Source organism: Heloderma suspectum, chromosome 1 (genome assembly GCF_057233095.1).
Source record: "Heloderma suspectum isolate Gila_16-S chromosome 1, 16-S_ref, whole genome shotgun sequence".
NCBI classification, from domain to species: Eukaryota; Metazoa; Chordata; class Lepidosauria; order Squamata; family Helodermatidae; genus Heloderma; species Heloderma suspectum.
Window position 1 is genome coordinate 23,369,921 of NC_139458.1, and position 17,433 is coordinate 23,387,353.

Consider the following 17,433-nt stretch of genomic DNA (forward strand, 5'->3'; position numbering starts at 1 on the left):
GGAAAGAATGCTACTGCATAAGCACCTGTATTTTTATATACATTTCTCAAAGCCCTTTATCAAAAGGTGTTAACTATCGCCAGACTCTTTTAGAGTATGAACCCAGAACTGTACGTTGTTCATGGGTTGTTTCACCAGGCTACGGAGGTTGTAAGCAAAAGCAATTTTAAAAAAAACCCAGCCTCTCTACACGCCAATACTGCAGTGCAGAAGTTGGAATATAGGGTAGGAGTGGGCTGAGGAGGGAAACAAACAAACCCGGGCCTGAGAAAACAAACCATGGTTTAATCGTCTGCCAGACAAACCCTGGGTGGGCAACAAATCATGGTTTAAATAAAGCATGGGTTAGTGTTAGGTGTGAACCAGGCCAGAGGGAAAAGGAGATGGCAGAAAGAGAGGGGGGAAAGGGGTGAGAGAGAGCAAAGGGGTGACCCACCCACTTTTAGCTTGTCCCATTCGTTTCAGTGGGGCTGTTCGCACACGACAGCCAGGCAAACTGGGGTAAATAATCCACGGTGAGGCTGCTGTGTGTGAGGGGTCCATGCAGTCATCATTTTCAATATACAACCCCCAAGCAGGGGTTGTGTATGCAACCTGGCAACCATGGGCACTGCAATTCACTGTGGGTTAAATAACCCACAATGAGCTTCAGTGTGTTGTCCGAACCAGATCAATATGTCTACTCTAAGTAGGCCCAACGTTGGATATCAGCCATAGTTTGGATGACCATATCTTTTGCCTGCACATGCAGCCCCTTCACTCCCCCTTCGCAGTGTGAACAAACAAGGAAGTGCACCAAGAATCTTGTGTGTTCCGCTTGAGGTCAGAGACAAGTCTGAGTAAGAACTGGATTTTATATTTTCAAATATGTGAGAATCAGCCATTATGTATTTCCATGTCCTGGAAGTCCTAAACGTATCCTGAAACTTACGGAACAAGCAGTAGAGCCTAATCCATTTTTGTCTGAGTCTTTACTCCATCTTAAGACTCTGACCATGCAAGACTTCATGACCAAGATCAAGTCAGTCATTTTTTCCTCCTCCCTCAACCCCCCACATTTTGTAACATCCTGCCTCATGAAGACATCTGAAGATCTCATAAGCTCGCCAACAATTTAATACATTATTTGTTGGTCCTAATAAAGGTGCTGACTGGCCTGTGGAGTTTGGATTTTTTTCCCTTGTTTTTTTTAACGTGGCTTATTTTGTTGTACAACTAACAATAGTTTCCCATTTTATCCAAACCTTTACCAGTTTCCAAACAAGCCAGGATATTAAATCATGGTTTGAAGTTGGTTTAATATCCTTACTTAATATAAAGCTAGTAAACATAAACCAACTTCAAACAATGATTTAATACCCTGGCTTGTTCTAAAGCTAGTAACTATAACTTCCTGGTTCGGATGAAATCAGAAATTATGGTTAAAGGCCTCTTAGTCTGCCTGCACTACAACAGGAGAAGCAGAAGGGCTGCATGTGCAGAGAAAAGTCTTGTTCATATGTCACCTTATTAAGCCAAAATATGATCATCTGAGCTGGTTCAGTGACTTCAGTACTGATTTCTGACATTTCAATAAACTGCTGCAGAAACCCCTTGCTGTCCTACCCCACTCCCAAGATTGGCTTCACAGTATGCTTGCCCAACAAAATAGTTAAAAGTCCACTGGTACTTGCAAGACACAAGTAGTAAATACCCTCCCTTTTAAAAAATATGTACCCCAAATCCCTTAGTCAGTATATTTGTGTTTTAGAGCTAATAATGCAGATCTAAATCATCATCGCACCTTTAAAAACAGCTATTAAGAAAAATGCAAATAGCCACCTTTCAATCACCCTGATTTATTTTTTATTTTATTTATTTAAAATATTTCTAGGCCGTCTTCCAGGGCAAAAGCCCTGATGATATTTTGCAATTAGCAGAAAGATGTAAATATTTAACAGAGCAATCCTATTCATGTCTACTCAGAAGTAAGCCCTGCTAAGTTCAATGGGACTTACTTCCAAGTAAATGGGAATGGGATTGCAGTCTAGAAGGCACTGATGAAGATTTGGGGCACTTGCCTGACCACTTACTCCTCAATTCAAGTATTCTTAGTGGCAATCTGACCCGCAAATAATATTTTTTCCTGCTGCTAAGCTGCCACAATTTCTTCCTCTCTCCAGTCCAGCTAGCACAGTGACGCTCCTCCTTGTGCATCACTGTCATAATTTCAACTGGCTTATGACACACTTGCAGATAATTAGTGGGAAATCTCAGAAGCCTGTATATGAGATTTGTGACTAGGATTTGTAACTAGGAAGGAAAGTCCATTAGGGGTTGTAGATCAGCAGCAGAGTACATGCTTTGCATGCAAAAGGGTCCAGGTTCAATCCCTGGCCTGGGTTAGTTGGACGAATGGAACACTGGGGCTGTTCACATAACATGCTAACCCACACTCAACCACTTTTGAACCGTTTTGAACCGTGGGTTGTTTCTTGAACCGTGGATTAGTGTACTGTCTGAAAGCAGCATGTTTTCCGCAGGGAGGGTTATCATGATGTCTGAATGCAGCCAGGGTAGCTTGTGTCATAAAAGATTCTGAGCATGTAGAGACAGTTAGCAGCTCAGACTCAGAATGGGAACAGCCAGAACCAGGGCAGGTTTCCTCCCTAGTGAGCTCAGATACGGTTAGACATTCTTCTCAGGAACTTGCACACAGATGGGTTGACCTGAAGGCCCCCCCTTTCCTCCCCCGTCAGAACTCAGGTCTCGGAGGAGGAGGAGAGTGCGGGGTGTGACTTGAAGGATGCCAGAGTCTGGCACAGAGCGAAGCGGGAAAAGTTAGAGGCGGAGCTCAGACGTTCCACTCGGTTGGCTATGCGTGATAGCCTACCTATGAGGGCACAACTGTAAGGGAGGGGCATCCCCCTCCCCAAGTTATTCTGGCCGGCAAGTTCTTGTTTCAAGTTCAACTTGGCTCCTCTATTGATATTCATAATTGTGTGGAGTAGCTGCTTTCCTTTGTAGCCTGAGAGTCTCCGAGCATTTGCATTTGTAAAAAGCCTGGTCATTAACTAATAAAGTAGTGAGCCTGAAGCCTGGTATCTTAAGAGTGAGTTGATTGTGAGGGAGAGAACCAAGGGACTTGACAGCTTGCTAATCATGCAGTGTGGCTTGTTAATAGGGGTGTACGAAACCCCACTTACCTGGCTCCACCAAGTTCTGCAGGTGGGGGGAGGAGATCCGTTCCTCCCCCACCCCCGGAATCCTGCCTGGTTGGCTCCGCTCTGCGGCCAAGCCGCAGAGCCGCCAGCCGGGCCAACCCACAGCAGGGCCTCCAACTGCTGCCGGGCTGGTGCGGACGTAAATGGCGTCCTGAGTAGGGGACGCCATTTGCGTCCCTACGGTAGCCCGTGATAGGCTATGTAAATATTTACATAGCCCTATCACGGCTAAAGCAGGGACGCAAATGGCGTCCCCTACTCAGGACGCCATTTACGTCCGCACCAGCCCAGCAGCAGCCGGAGCTGCCGCCGCCAGAGCCGAAGCCGCAGCCGCAGCCAGGTAGGCTGCGTTTCGCGGGGCTTTCACGGGGTGGAGGGGTGGGGGGGCTCCGTTCCACCACGGATTCCAGGGGGCCGAATTCACTGGAATTCGGCCCCCCTGGGATCTGTGGTGAAATTCTCTAACATCCCTACTTGTTAACCACCTTGAACAACACAACAACAAACCATGAGTTCTCAAAGTGGCTTGTTCAACAAAATAAGCCACACTGCATGGTTAACAAGACGCCCTTGCTGCATTCAGACAAAACAATAACCCACGGTTCAACAAACAACCCATGGTTCAAAACAACCCACACTCAATCACTGAGTGTGGGTTAGCATGTTGTGTGAACAACCGCAGGATAAGGCCATTTCCTGTTTTCCTAACTTCTCTTATTACACAGGATCTGGTATTTGGGGAAGATTGTGGAAAATTATCACAGAATCATAGAATAGTAAGGTTGGAAGGGGCCTATAAGACCATCGAGTCCAACCCCCTGCTCAGTGGAGGAATCCAGGTCAAAGCACCTAGTCACACGCAAGGCACAACAAAAAGGTGGACCAGGTTACAGATGTAACGAAGGCATCTTTGTTTTTGAAGAAAAGGAAGGAAAGCAAAAATCCAGTGACTTACACTTTGCTTCAGAAATATTCTGATTGGGCGACCAGACCAGCATACCAAGATTCTCTCTCTCCTGAGACCTCTTTGCTTGTTTAGCTGAGAAGAAAACAGATATACAATGGGTTAAACAAAAACTAGCATGGTGAAATCTTAATGCATTACATTGGGTGGGAAAAATCACAAATGGTGGATCACTATTGCCTTCTCCCAGCCCACAAGATTTTGAGACTCTTCGCATCTTTGCATTCACACACACACAGGATGTCTCAACAGTATTTTGCTGGACCAACTGAGGATGGGAAAACATAATGCAAAATGTTTCAAGTTTTGTAGTCCTTGTCTTCCTTCAGATACTCTCTGGGAACAGCCAAGTCAAAAATATCTGATTAAGTAGCAGATTTGCAGCAAAGGGTGCCATTTCATTCTTCCTATACTATTAGCCCAGAGAAAAAGGAAAGCAAGCAAAGAGAAATGGGAGGCTGGAAATGTTGTGTCAGCATGCAGAGTTGGATCATTTACTTAACAATAGCAGTGCCAGCCAACTTATATGTACTGTTGAACACTGGTTGGGGAGGAGCCATAGCTCAGTGGTAGAGCACCTGTTTTTCAAGCAGAATGTCTCAGGTTCAATCCCAAGTGTCTCCAGGTAGGTCTGGAAAAACTCCTGCCTGAAACCATGGAGAGCCACTGCCACTCAGTGTCGACAATTGTGGGCTTGATGGGCCAATGGTCTGACTCAGTATAAGGCAGCTTCCGATGTTCCTAAACAGGAGGAGGAGAGTCAGCACGGTGTTCACTAAGTCCCCACACCAGGGGTGGGCAGAAAGTAGATCTCCAAATGGTTTGGACTTCAACCCCCAGCATTTCTGCCCGTTGGTCATGCTGGCAGGGGCTTCTGGGAACTGATGTCCAAAAGATCTGGAGATCTACCTTGTGCCCACCCCTGCTCTAGACCACTGACCAAATACCCCATATATCCTTAACCCAGATATCATGAAAATTTGAGGAATTTACTTAAAATGTATATAGTACACACGTTATAATTAATTTTAATGAATAATAAATTAAACAGAATAGTGGAATCCTATGCCTGTTTACTCAGAAGTAATCCCGCTGTGTTCAGTGAGGCTTACTCCCTTAGAAGTGTGTTTAGGAGTATAGCCCAAGTTATTTACATCAGAAAACCTCTTCCAGATGAAATAATTTCAATGAATATATGCATCACAATAACTAACATTATGGTTTGTGGTTTTAATTTTTCTGAACCGCCCAGAGTACTTCGGCTATTGAGCGGAACAGAAATAAATAAATAAATAAATAACATTAAATAACATCATAGTCCACTCTCAGACACTTATCACACCCGCTAATTTGTCAGTTACAACAAGCAGTTTTATTTCCTCCACCACTTCGGCCTAGTACCCCTTTTAGGCCATTTTGATGGTGGAGCCAAAACTTTGGAATACCCTCTCCAAAATCCATTGGACTCTTTCTCTTTGCATGTTCAGATGGGTTTTGAAAAGTCAGATGTCCAAGACAGGTTTTTAACATTTGAGTTATTTAGGGAGCAATCCTATGGCCACTAGACGCTGTCTAGAGGGCCATAGGATATGCTCTTTTCCGGGAATTGACCTCGGAGCCCGCACTCCGAGGTCAGTTCCCGGAAAACTGATGTTCCCCCATGTCTGCGCTGCCTCCAAGGCAGCATGGAGAAGCCCCATCCTCCGCGCTTCGAAGAGGAATGTGGAGCGACTGAAAAGGGGTGGGGCTGCGGCGTTGCAGGATGGGGAGAGCGGAGCTGCGTGTATGACACATCCTATGTGTCGTACACGCAGCCTCCTCTCCCGGTCGGCCCCCCACGGCTAGACAGCCGAAAATGGCTATCTAGTGGAAAATGGCAGGGCAGGAGAGGCACAGAGGGAACAATCCCCCCCATGACTCTCCTGCCTTGCTTAGGATAGGCGGTCGCCTCCGAGTTCAGAGGCAGCCATCTATCTTGATAGGATTTCGCCCTTAAAGATGTTTTTAGTTTAATGCTTTCAAAGGGTAGCAATGTTAGTGCTTTGCAGCAAAAGCAACAGAGAAGCTTGTGGCACCTTAAAGACTAACACTTTCATTATGGCATAAGCTTCCATGGATCAGTGTCTAATGCTGCTACTTTTCAGTTTTAATTACAGTATTCTATATTGTACAGTTCGTTATGAAAAACCAGTAAGGACTAGAGGGCTTGCAAACAAAGAGTTTTCATAGAACTATAAATAATAGATTTGTTGTTCAGTCATTAAGTCGTGTCCGACTCTTCGTGACCCCATGGACCATAGCACGCCAGGCCTTCCTGTCCTCCACTCTCTCCCGGGGCGTGCTCAAGTTAGAACTCTATTAAAGTTTATGAACACTGCACTCTTATTACACTGAGTTAAAGAAAAGGGCAGGTGGAGAAAGAGGAAGGAAGGTCTTAGCAAATTTCTTCACAAAATGAGATTAGGGCTGTAGCTACTACAAGGCCAATTTCAAACCAGTCTGTGTGCTTCCCTTACCCAGAGAAGAAACCACCACAAAGATGAAAGGCCTTTTAGAACAACAAGGAAGTTATTCCCATGATGTTGTTTTTTTTTGTTTTTAAAGCCACCATTTTAAATTCCAACAATGCCTCCAACACAGTATCACTTCGTAGGAAATTTACAAACAGGAGCTCAAAGATCCAGCTCCTTGGTGACAGCGGCGCATGGCAGATCTCAGTACCAATGCCCACTACTGGGGCCTCGAAGTGTCAGTTGTTGATGTCTTAGAGGAAAAGCTTTATTCACATTAATCAAACCGCTCTATCATTTGCAAATGCTTCTTGCAGCAAATAGGAGGGTTAGAGATTGAAAACAGTGAGAACCTCACAAGATTTCAAGCACCTAGTGCTTAAACTAAATCAGCCTTCCCTAAACCAGTGCCCTCCAGATAAATTGGACTACATAATGGCTGGGGCCATGCTGGCTAGGGATGATGGGAGTTGTAGTTCATCACATCCAGGGGGTGCTGTGATGGAAAAGGCAGACTTCAATCCATCTGCCACCAGACTTCAGTAGAATGATCTTTAAAACCTAGAACAGCAATGCAGATTCTAATCTTACAGAAAAAGTTCTTGAAAACTGTAGACAGGGTGATTCTGCCACAAACATCTTTATTCCACTCACTAAACAACACTCACTATTTAAAGCACGGTGGCAGACTAATTTAAGAAAAGCAACATATGAAAACTAGTATGAAAATCCTGTTAACATTTAATACTTTAGACCATTATTTGACTGTACTTCAAACAAACCTGCATATAGTCTCAGGAGAGCCATTTGCTTAAATAGGAGCCAAGAACAGGATTAGAAATGCTCACAATGCATCATCCATTACACAATTGTTGGACAGAGTTTATTAACTGAAAAGGTTTTAGGTTCTCATAATTATATAGAATTTTTCAGAAAACACAAAACCAAAAAGAACAGTGCTGCATGATTTAATTTTGTGGGCCATACAGGATTTTAAGAGAGCCCACGTGATTAGCGGTGTGTAGTGGTTTTGTAAGAGTTTGTTGCAATATAAGTAATACTGTATTATTTATTGGGAATATTATCCTCATGTCCAGTTCCACTGGTTTCTCCTGCAATCATCCCACCTTATCCCCATTTAGATAATCTTAACTGTCTCTACGCCAGCCTTCCCCAACCTGGCTCACTCCAGTTATGTTGGACTGCAGATCCCATAATTCCCAGCCAGTATAGCAATACTGGCTGCAAATTATAGGAGCTGCGGTCCAACACATCTGGAAGGCACCAGGTTGGGGAAAGCTGCTCTTTGCCCTTTCTCAACTGGGAGAGCAAATAGTTCAGTGGTAGCGCACAATGCTTTGTCTAAGGCAGGCATAGAATCATAGAATAGCAGGGTTGGAAGGGGCCTATAAGACCATCGAGTCCAACCCACTGCTCACTGCAGGAATCCAAGTCAAAGCATCCCTGACAGATGGCTGTCCAGCCTCATCTTGAATGCCTCCAGTGTGGGAGAGCCCACCACCTCCCATGGTCATTGGTTCCATTGTCATATTGCTCTAACAGTCAGGACGTTTTTCCTGATGTTCAGCCGGAATCTGGCTTCCTGTAACTTGAGCCCATTATTCTGTGTCCTGCACTCTGGGATGATCAAGAAGAGATCCTGGCCTTCCTCTCTGTGACAATCTTTCAGGTACTTGAAGAGCGCTATCATGTCTCCCCTCAGTCTTCTATTCTCAAGGCTAAACATGCCTAGTTCTTTCAGTCTCTCCTCATAGCGGTTTATTTCCAGTCCCCTGATCATCCTCATTGCCCTCCTCTGAACCCTCTCCAGTTTGTCTGCATCCTTCTTAAAGTGTGGTGCCTAGAACTGGAGACAATATTCAAGATGAGGCCTAACCAGTGCTGAGGAGGGGGGAACTAATACTTCCCGTGATTTGGAAGCTATGTTTCTATTAATGCAGCCCAAAATAGCATTTGTCTTTTTTGCAGCCACATCACATTGTTGGCTCATATTCAGCATAAAGGTAGACTGGGATCTACTAGTAGATCACTAGGTGATTTGTAGAAGATCAGCAAAGATTTGACTCCCAATTGTTAAGAACAGGGGTAAGCAATGTGGTGCCTACAGGCACTAATACACCCCTGGACATCTTTTTTGGCGCCCATTAAGGTGCTCTAAAAAAGGAAAGGTTCCTCCTGTGCAAGCACCAGGTCATTACTGACCCCTAGAGGGGCGCCTGCTTACGCTGGCGTTTTCATGGCAGACTGTAGTGGGGTGGTTTGCCATTGCCTTCCCCAGTCATGACTACCTTTCCCCCAGCAAGCTGGGTATTCATTTTACTCACCTCGGAAGGATGGAGGGCTAAGTCGACCTGAGCTGACTACCCAAGACCCGGCTTCCGCTGGGATCGAACTCAGGTCATGGGGAGAGTTTCGGTTGCACTACTGCTGCCTACCACTCTGCACCACCCTCCTATTAAAAAAAAAAAATTAAGGGCACAATCCTATGGCTGTTAGACGGCAGCTAGACAGCCATAGGGTTCTTCGATTTTTGGGAACCAGCCTCAGAGCCCAGGCTCAGAGGTCGGTTCCCAAAAACACACCTCCCTGCCCCCTCCCCCACCGCCTCGTAGGCAGCACAGATCATCCCAGGCACTGCGCTAGGAAGAGCAGTGTGGAGTGGGAGGAAAGGGGGTGTTCCCAGAGGAAAGGATGGCAGAAGCGTTGTTACACTTCCTGTGCATCATCTGACCACCCCTGCCCCCACCCCCACCCCGTGCTCCGAACCGCCCTGGCTAGACAGCCATAATTGGTCCTCTAGCCAGTAATGCAGGGCACCCAGAACACTCCACACTCCGCCCACCCTGCACTGGATAGACAGTTGCCTCTGAGTTTGGAGGCAGCTGCCTAACCCCATAGGATTGCTCCCTAACACATTTTCTTACCGGCAGGTGGAACTGCTGTAAAATTGGTTTCTCGTGCTGAAAACTGTAGGTCCAAAGGAGTTATTCATCATGTAGGGGCTCAGATCCCACTTTCGCCTTGTACTCAATCTTTTAGGCAGGTTTCTTGTCCTCTGCCATGCCTCCCATAGCAGACATTTTGTGGTGGTGCCCAGGACAGTCTCTCAAGTTGCCAAATGTGCCCACAGCCCTAAAAGTCACCTACCTGGTTTAGAAATAACAAAATAAAAATGTCTCCTCCCCACAAAATGAGACCACCACTATGTGGTGTCTCAGTTCTGATACCGAAAGCACATTCCTAGGCTGAGTATGTGCTCAGAGGAATCCTTCTAAGTGTATGTCTGGCCCCAGCAATGATATAGCAATATATTTTGAAGTACAGGTGATCACTGTGACGTCCCCAAAGACAGTCCAAAAACTCATGCAGCTATGTTGATCCGTATCAACAAACCAATTCTAGCCATTTTCATCTCCACCAGGAGCAGGTCTTTTGCAAAGCGAAGGGGTTTTAACGCAAGACTGGGCCACCCTAAAATACTTCGCATTGCAACAGGAAATAATATATTGTTGCTGGAAAACTTCATCACCCCTCTCAGCTTAGCTGCAGTGAACACTGCAGCTAAACTCAGAAAGAACAGGAAACCTGTGGCGCGGGGGAGGTAGCAGATGATGTCAGCATTCTGATCAAAAAGTGACAGCACTATGACCCTGGCACCACTATACCACTGCTCCTAAGCCACTCTTTTTCATTTGGGTTCACAGTTGGTAGATCTTAGGGATTCTACCCCCCCCCACGCGCAACGAAGTAGCTCCTGTAAACCTCCTGCCGCCACCCCCCCCCCCCAGCTTTAAAGTTGCTAACTGGGAAAGCTCAGGTGGTGATGGTGGACAGGAGTACTTAAAAAAACAGTAACCTTTGTTTTTATTGAAGTTTTAATGACTATGCACTGAATTTTATTGTATCTGTTTTGTATGGTTTTTGTATTGTATGCTGCCCTGAGAGGGTTTTACCCCTAAAGGGGGCCTAAAAACAACTGTAAATAAATAAATGATACATTTAAATTTATAACATGCTTTAAAAAGTTTTCCAAAACAGCTCACAATAAAACCAAAATATAACTAAACGCAATTAAAAATAAAATAATGCAAAAACACATAGCCACATGAAAAGCAGCAAAGAGACCCTTCCTGACCACTATGAACAACTATTAAGAATGCCATTCAGAATAAAGAATTATTCAACATCCATCTAAAAACAGGATGGGAGGTTTTAAGAGAGAATTCCCATGGAGAGAATCCCATAATGGTGTTGCCACCACTGAAAAGTCTCTTGTACTTGCCAACCAAATTCTTACTCTCTGGCCTGTCATTAGCAAGGCATCTGAGTATTCAACCCAGTCTTTGGATCAGGTAGATCTGTCTTGCTGACCCACTAAGCCAAACACAGCCCATGTATGGTGGGCACTTGATAAAAAAAAGCAGGTTTATCAAGCACCCACCATACATGGACTATGTTTGGTTTAGTGGGTCAGCAAGACAGATCTACCTGATCCAAAGACCAGGATGAATAATGTATTTGTAACCACTACATGCTTTTAAAGACATGCCTGGATTTGAAACTAACTTAGGCCAATTAGGCTATGGGTTGTTAACCACGAACAACTCACAAAGAAAACCCATGATTTGTTGTTAGGTTGTGAACCATGGGTTGTCACTACATACAAACCCAGAACTGTGGGCTGTTCATGGGTTGTTTCACCAGGTTATAGAGGCAGTGAGCAAGAGTGATAGAAAAAACTCAGCCGTTCTGGTAAGAACCGCTATAAACTATAAAAGCCACCTTCCAAAGATGGTGGCTATTTCTCTTACACCATCAGAGAGATAGCAAAAATCCTTGGAAGCTGACTTAGCCTGTTTATAGAATTTAGGATTGTAAGATTACCCCTGATGAAGGAGCTCTTCATTCTGAAACGTGTTGAGCTTAATTACATAAAAATTCATTGGCACCTTTAAGAACACACACTCTTTCCACATTCTGTCCTGTTCTGATGCTTCTCTTTTGGTTTCTGTTTCTTCCACAATGAAAACTTCTGTGGAAATGGGGGGAGGGGCAGGGGGGCAGAGAAGAGGAACACATTTTGAAAGAAGGGTTTTGTATACCTCTAGTTCTAGCCTAACCCTTTTTTGTGGTCATAGGTTCTCTTCTCATTCATACGTATAGTGGATTTTCAGCCTTGGCCTAATGGGTTTTGTAATGAGATCACCTTAGGCCCTTGCTCCGGATGTATCCCCCTCCCACCCCACACAGGGCCATAACCACCAACTGCACTGTGGGAAGGATCCTAAAAGAAAGGAGGCAGGGTGGCTAGACCACCTCTGGCCCCTGCTCCAATTGGATTGTCCTTTCATTCCAATACTGGGCTTTCTACGATCAACTGCCCTGTGGGATGGATCCTTATGAATGGACATTTTTAATATTGTTTATAGTGTTTTTATTAATGCATTACTGTCGAACCTGCAAGGGGCCTTGGAAGGATTTGTACCGTGAAAGGTGGGATATAAATAACTGTAAAAAATAGTCAGTTCTAAAATGATTGCAAGTTTACTTATGAACAAGCTCACATATGGGGGTTAGACTCGATGGTCTTATAGGCCCCTTCCAACCCTACTATTCTATGACTGATTCTATGATATGCACATACAGTATTAAAGGATAGCCAGATTTATAACCAATAAAGAGAGTGGTTTTTTGCCACTTTAAGATTCTAATTCTAGCAGTCTTCGAAGTACAGCAAAATACCCCCCCCCCAAGAAACAACCTACTAAAATTCCACCATATCTAGCATGTCAAGTTAAATTGGAGAAGTTTTTACTGTCACAAGTGCTGAAAAATTGAAAGTTTCATGCTGCAAGGCAAAGGATTTCATCGCACAAAAGGCGGGCACCAATTAGCAGCAGCATGCACTGCTTTTTCACATCAGGCATTTATTCTGATAATTTCAGACTAAGAAAATAAATGGCAGCATCAGAAAGTCCATTTCAAAATACACTATTTTACCTAGTTGTGATGCCATTCTTACAGTGCAACTGTATTTCTCTGGGGTTTACCACATTTTGAGAATTCAACCCATTCTGAGAAACAGATAAAGAATTATGCAACCTTCTCACCACGGCTTGCTCCTGATTATTAGGATTAAAAGTCTCAGGTAGTAAAGCAAAGAAAATTCACAATTACTCTGTTGTGCATCCCCCCTCTCTGAAACCTGTTCCTTGTGCACCCAATTTTATCCTCGGTCAGCAAACAGCATATCTGACGATGTAATTCAACAAGACACGCACAGACTTCACAGAAAATCCTTTTAAATGTACAATTTGGATGCATACTTAATAGCATGCTGTTAAATGCGATGGAACATTTGCAGACCAAAACCTGTAAATCAGGTGGCTTCTTTTTAATTAAAAGAGTTATAAATTAAGCATTTCACTGTTCCCACACACAGCCATACCCGAGTCCCTCTAAAAATCTATTAATAATGTGCTTCAATACACCTGAAGTAACAACAGTTACTGTTCAGGTTTTCCTGAGTACGGCACAAATGCAGCAGCCTGACAATGTAAGGATGGAACCTCAAAATAGAGGGGAGAAACAACTGGCATTAGTGTGGGTGCAAATAAATGACATACATGGCTGGTTCGCACGTCATGACAAGCCATGGGTTGTTTAACCTATGGGTTGCTGGGGACGAGTGGGACTGATCGAGCACACTGCCTGTGGAAAGCTTGACACTTCCACTTTCAATTAACAACCTATGATCACCCCATTTGTAGACTGTTATCATGACATCTGAACCCACTCTGAATTTCTTAGGGGTTAAACAACTCAGAGTGTTTGGGTTCAGAAGTCACGATAACCTACAAACGCAGCAATCATAGGTTGTTAATTGAAAGTGGAAGTGGCAAGAGTGCTAGGGGCAATGCACTTACTTCTTAGTCCCGCCAGCTTTTGGCAATTCACTGGTTAAATAACCCACGAATTGCCATTACATGCGAAACAGGTATGGGCAAAAAAGTGTCTCGAGTGGGGTGGGCAGTTTAAACAGGAAAATGGGGCTAGAGAAAATGTTAAGTCCCCCTTCCCCCAGCATCAGTCCCAATGCAATGGGGGTGCCCCAACAGCTGATTTTTTAAAGAAATTTCAAGAGACATCTTATGACAGATCTTCAACATCCCACCTAGTTTGGCCCACTGTTTCTTCCCCACTAAGCTACAGTAGCTCCAATTTCGTTGTTGTTTATTCAGTCAGTCGCTTCCGACTCTTCGTGACTTCATGGACCAGCCCACGCCAGAACTTCCTGTCGGCCGTCGCCACCCCCAGCTCCCCCAAGGTCGAGTCCGTCACCCCCAGAATATCATCCATCCATCTTGCCCTTGGTCGGCCCCTCTTCCTTTGGCCTTCCACTTTCCCTAGCATCAGCATCTTCTCCAGGGTATCCTGTCTTCTCATGATGTGGCCAAAGTACTTCAGTTTTGCCTTTAATATCCTTCCCTCAAGTGAGCAGTCTGGCTTTATTTCCTGGAGTATGGACTGGTTCGCTCAGCCTTCCTTATGGTCCAGCTCTCGCAGCCATAGGTTACTATGGGGAATACTATTGCTTTAACTATGCGGACCTTTGTTGTCAGTGTGATGTCTCTGCTCTTCACTATTTTATCAAGATTTGTCATTGCTCTCCTCCCAAGAAGTAAACGTCTTCTGATTTCCTGGCTGCAGTCAGCATCTGCAGTAATCTTTGCGCCTAGAAAGACAAAGTCTGTCAATGCCTCCACGTTTTCTCCCTCTATTTGCCAGTTATCAATCAAGCTGGTTGCCATAATCTTGGTTTTTTTGAGGTTTAACTGCAACCCAGCTTTTGCACTTTCTTCTTTCACCTTCGTCAGAAGGTTCCTCAGCTCCTCCTCGCTTTCAGCCATCAAAGTGATATCATCTGCATATCTCAGATTGTTAATGTTTCTTCCAGCAATTTTAACTCCAGCCTTGGCTTCATCAAGCCCAGCACGTCGCATGATGTGTTCTGCGTACACGTTGAATAGGTAGGGTGAGAGTATACAACCCTACCGTACTCCTTTCCCAATCTTAAACCAGTCCATTGTTCCATGGTCTAATATGAGCCCCAATATTTTATGAGGGCCATTATCCTAAGCAAAGTATTTGGGAAACTGCCATGACCCTCTCTTTCAAATTAATTTATTCTTGTGTTGTGTTGGTTGTGCATTTGTTTACCACATATACTGCATTTAATTTTCTAGGCCTCCTAGAGGCAGAGCTGGCCCTTCCATTAGGCAGGTGGTAAACCTTGGAGAAGCCATTCAAGGACAGTACATTGTCTATTTTATTTATTATACTTTTACCACCCAGGGGAGTGGGGAGAGAAACCATCTGGATTTTCTGCTTCAGGCACCAAACTGTCTGAGGACATCTGTCTGGGACCAGAGATAACACTTTCTTTTCCTTTTTAAAAAAGAAAAAATAATGCCTCATTAACAAAGGGTGCGGCTCATTTCTAGTCTTTAAACACAGTACTACTTCCAGAATTCTGAACCAGGGTAGGCACGTAGAGAGTAAAAACCTTTAAGTTTGGAATGTTTCCGGTGTTCTACTACAGGCACAAAAGTTTCATATACTTTTCTGTCTAGAGTTCCAGAACATACATCAGTAATATAATCTCCCAGACCACACACCCTCTTCAACTGCTCCTGTTTAAATAGGTATAGTACCTATTCCATTTTGTCAGTATGTGAACAATTGCTACTGTGTACCTAATGTGGGTCTAATGCAGCCTTTCCCAAACTGGTGCCCTCCAGATGTGCTAAATTACAACTCCCAGCAAAGGCCAATCTAATATATGGAGCACTTTCCCTAAATGGATCCATTTGGCTAACAGAATACTAAGAACATAAGAAGAGCCCTGCCAAGGGTCCATCTAGTCCAGCATTCTGTTCACACAGTGGCCAACCAGCTGTCCATGGGAAACCCACAAGTAGGGTTTGTGAGTGCAACAGCACCCTCCCACCCATGTTCCCCAACAACTAATGTACATAGGCATACTACCTCTGATACTGAAGGCAGCATAGAGCCATCAGGCCTAGTAGCCATTGATAGTCTTCTCCTCCAGGAGTTGGTCTACCCCCTTTTAAAGCCATCGAAATCAATGTCCATCATTACATCTTGTGGTAGCGAATTCCACAGTCTGAGTATGTATTGTGTGACGAAGTACTTCCTTTTATCTATCCTGAATCTCCCACCATCTCTGCTTTGGTATCAGAACTTAGTTTCTTGCCAGCTAATATTTGATCTTTAGAATTCTGAATTTATACTATTGGGAGGTTAACATTATGTGGTATACTTGGGACTGGGGGGAGATACTGATTTGTGCAACTGAGGTAAGCTCTATGACTTAAACATGGAGGAATTTTCTCCATGTTCAATTCTCACAGACTCTTTGCTTCCCTGGAAGATTAACCTCAGGGGCCCAACAATCTTATTGTATTTACTCCAACAATTTAAAAAAAAAATTATATCCCACCTTTCCACTACAAACAGTGTTCAAAGTGGCTAAAAACAATAAAAAGCAAGATAAAATACAAAATTATAATCAACACATAAAAGCCAATCAATTAAAAACACAGCAATAAAATTTAAGAAACAAACAGCACCCACAAGTTAAAAATTATGGGTTGAAGCCAATCAGTCCTACTTAGAGTAGACTGAATGAAATGAATGGGACTTAACATTGGATACAACCTATTGGATTCTACCCTATTTCCACAAAACAGAAGTTAGCTTAAAGGCCAAAAGCCTGCCTGAATAAAAACATATTTGTCTGTCAGCAGACAGACATCAAAGGTAGAGCTGGCCTGACCTCCCCTGGCAAGTAGTTCCAGAGCCTGGGATCAGCCACTGAAAAGGCCATCAAGCAGTCAAGTAATTCATACAAAAATTGCCAAAGTGGTCAGGAACAGTTTGCTCCCCTCTCAGTCAGTAGTGCAGATCATAAAGTGATATACTTTACCACTGAAGTTATCACTGGAGTAAACAGGTCTTCAAAAAAGAAGGTACCCTTTCTTACACTTAGGGAAACTCAGCTCCCAGGAGACTAAAGGAGGCATACTGTGAACACTTGAGAAGTCCTGGTCTAAATTCATCCTGATCACACACGTTTCTTAGCTGAAATGACCTAGGCTGCTTACCCCCAGGGACCAAACAAAAATAAACCCTAAATTAGAAATTGGGATAGATCAATATCAATACATAAATCAAGTTATGGGATGGAAAACCACAAATCTGCAACTACAACAACAAAAGCCAAAGCAGGAAAATGTACCAAGTAGTTCTAAAAAAGAAAATATTTGTCATGATTATTTGTGAACTAAGAAGGCATTGCTCATTTCCAGTGCGCCTGAAAACATCAATCATTGTGACTGATTAAAATTGCTGGTAGTCGTGTTGGTCCATTAGAAGAAAGGAAAGAAATGAAATTGTACGTATAAGACGGTTCACCTGCCCTAATCAGCGGGGGACATTTTCCCAGCCTTGCCCTTTTGGGTAGAAAGAGACAGGTTGGCTTGGTGGGCTTAACCTGCCTGTTTGGCCCTTGGCCAATGTGGAGCATGGACTGGCCTGCCTTTAGAAGGCTGACCCTGCCATCAATCTGACGTGACCAGCGCTGTACCCACCCTTTCACCCAAGGTGACAGTTTGGGACTAACTAGCTGCCTTTGGGGGAGCTGAGTAAGACG

The 17,433-nt window shown here is 44.1% G+C and overlaps 1 protein-coding gene across 2 annotated transcripts in view; it reads right to left on the minus strand.

The window, feature by feature from the left end:
* The window catches only part of RCOR1 (REST corepressor 1), a 203,653-nt gene that overhangs the window by 119,732 nt on the left and 66,488 nt on the right, over window positions 1-17,433 (minus strand). For both annotated transcript variants that reach the window (XM_084838331.1, XM_084838321.1), the window contains exon 3: window positions 4,159-4,242. In XM_084838331.1, the coding sequence (XP_084694457.1) occupies window positions 4,159-4,242 (84 nt within the window). The remainder of the gene's footprint in view (window positions 1-4,158; window positions 4,243-17,433) is intronic.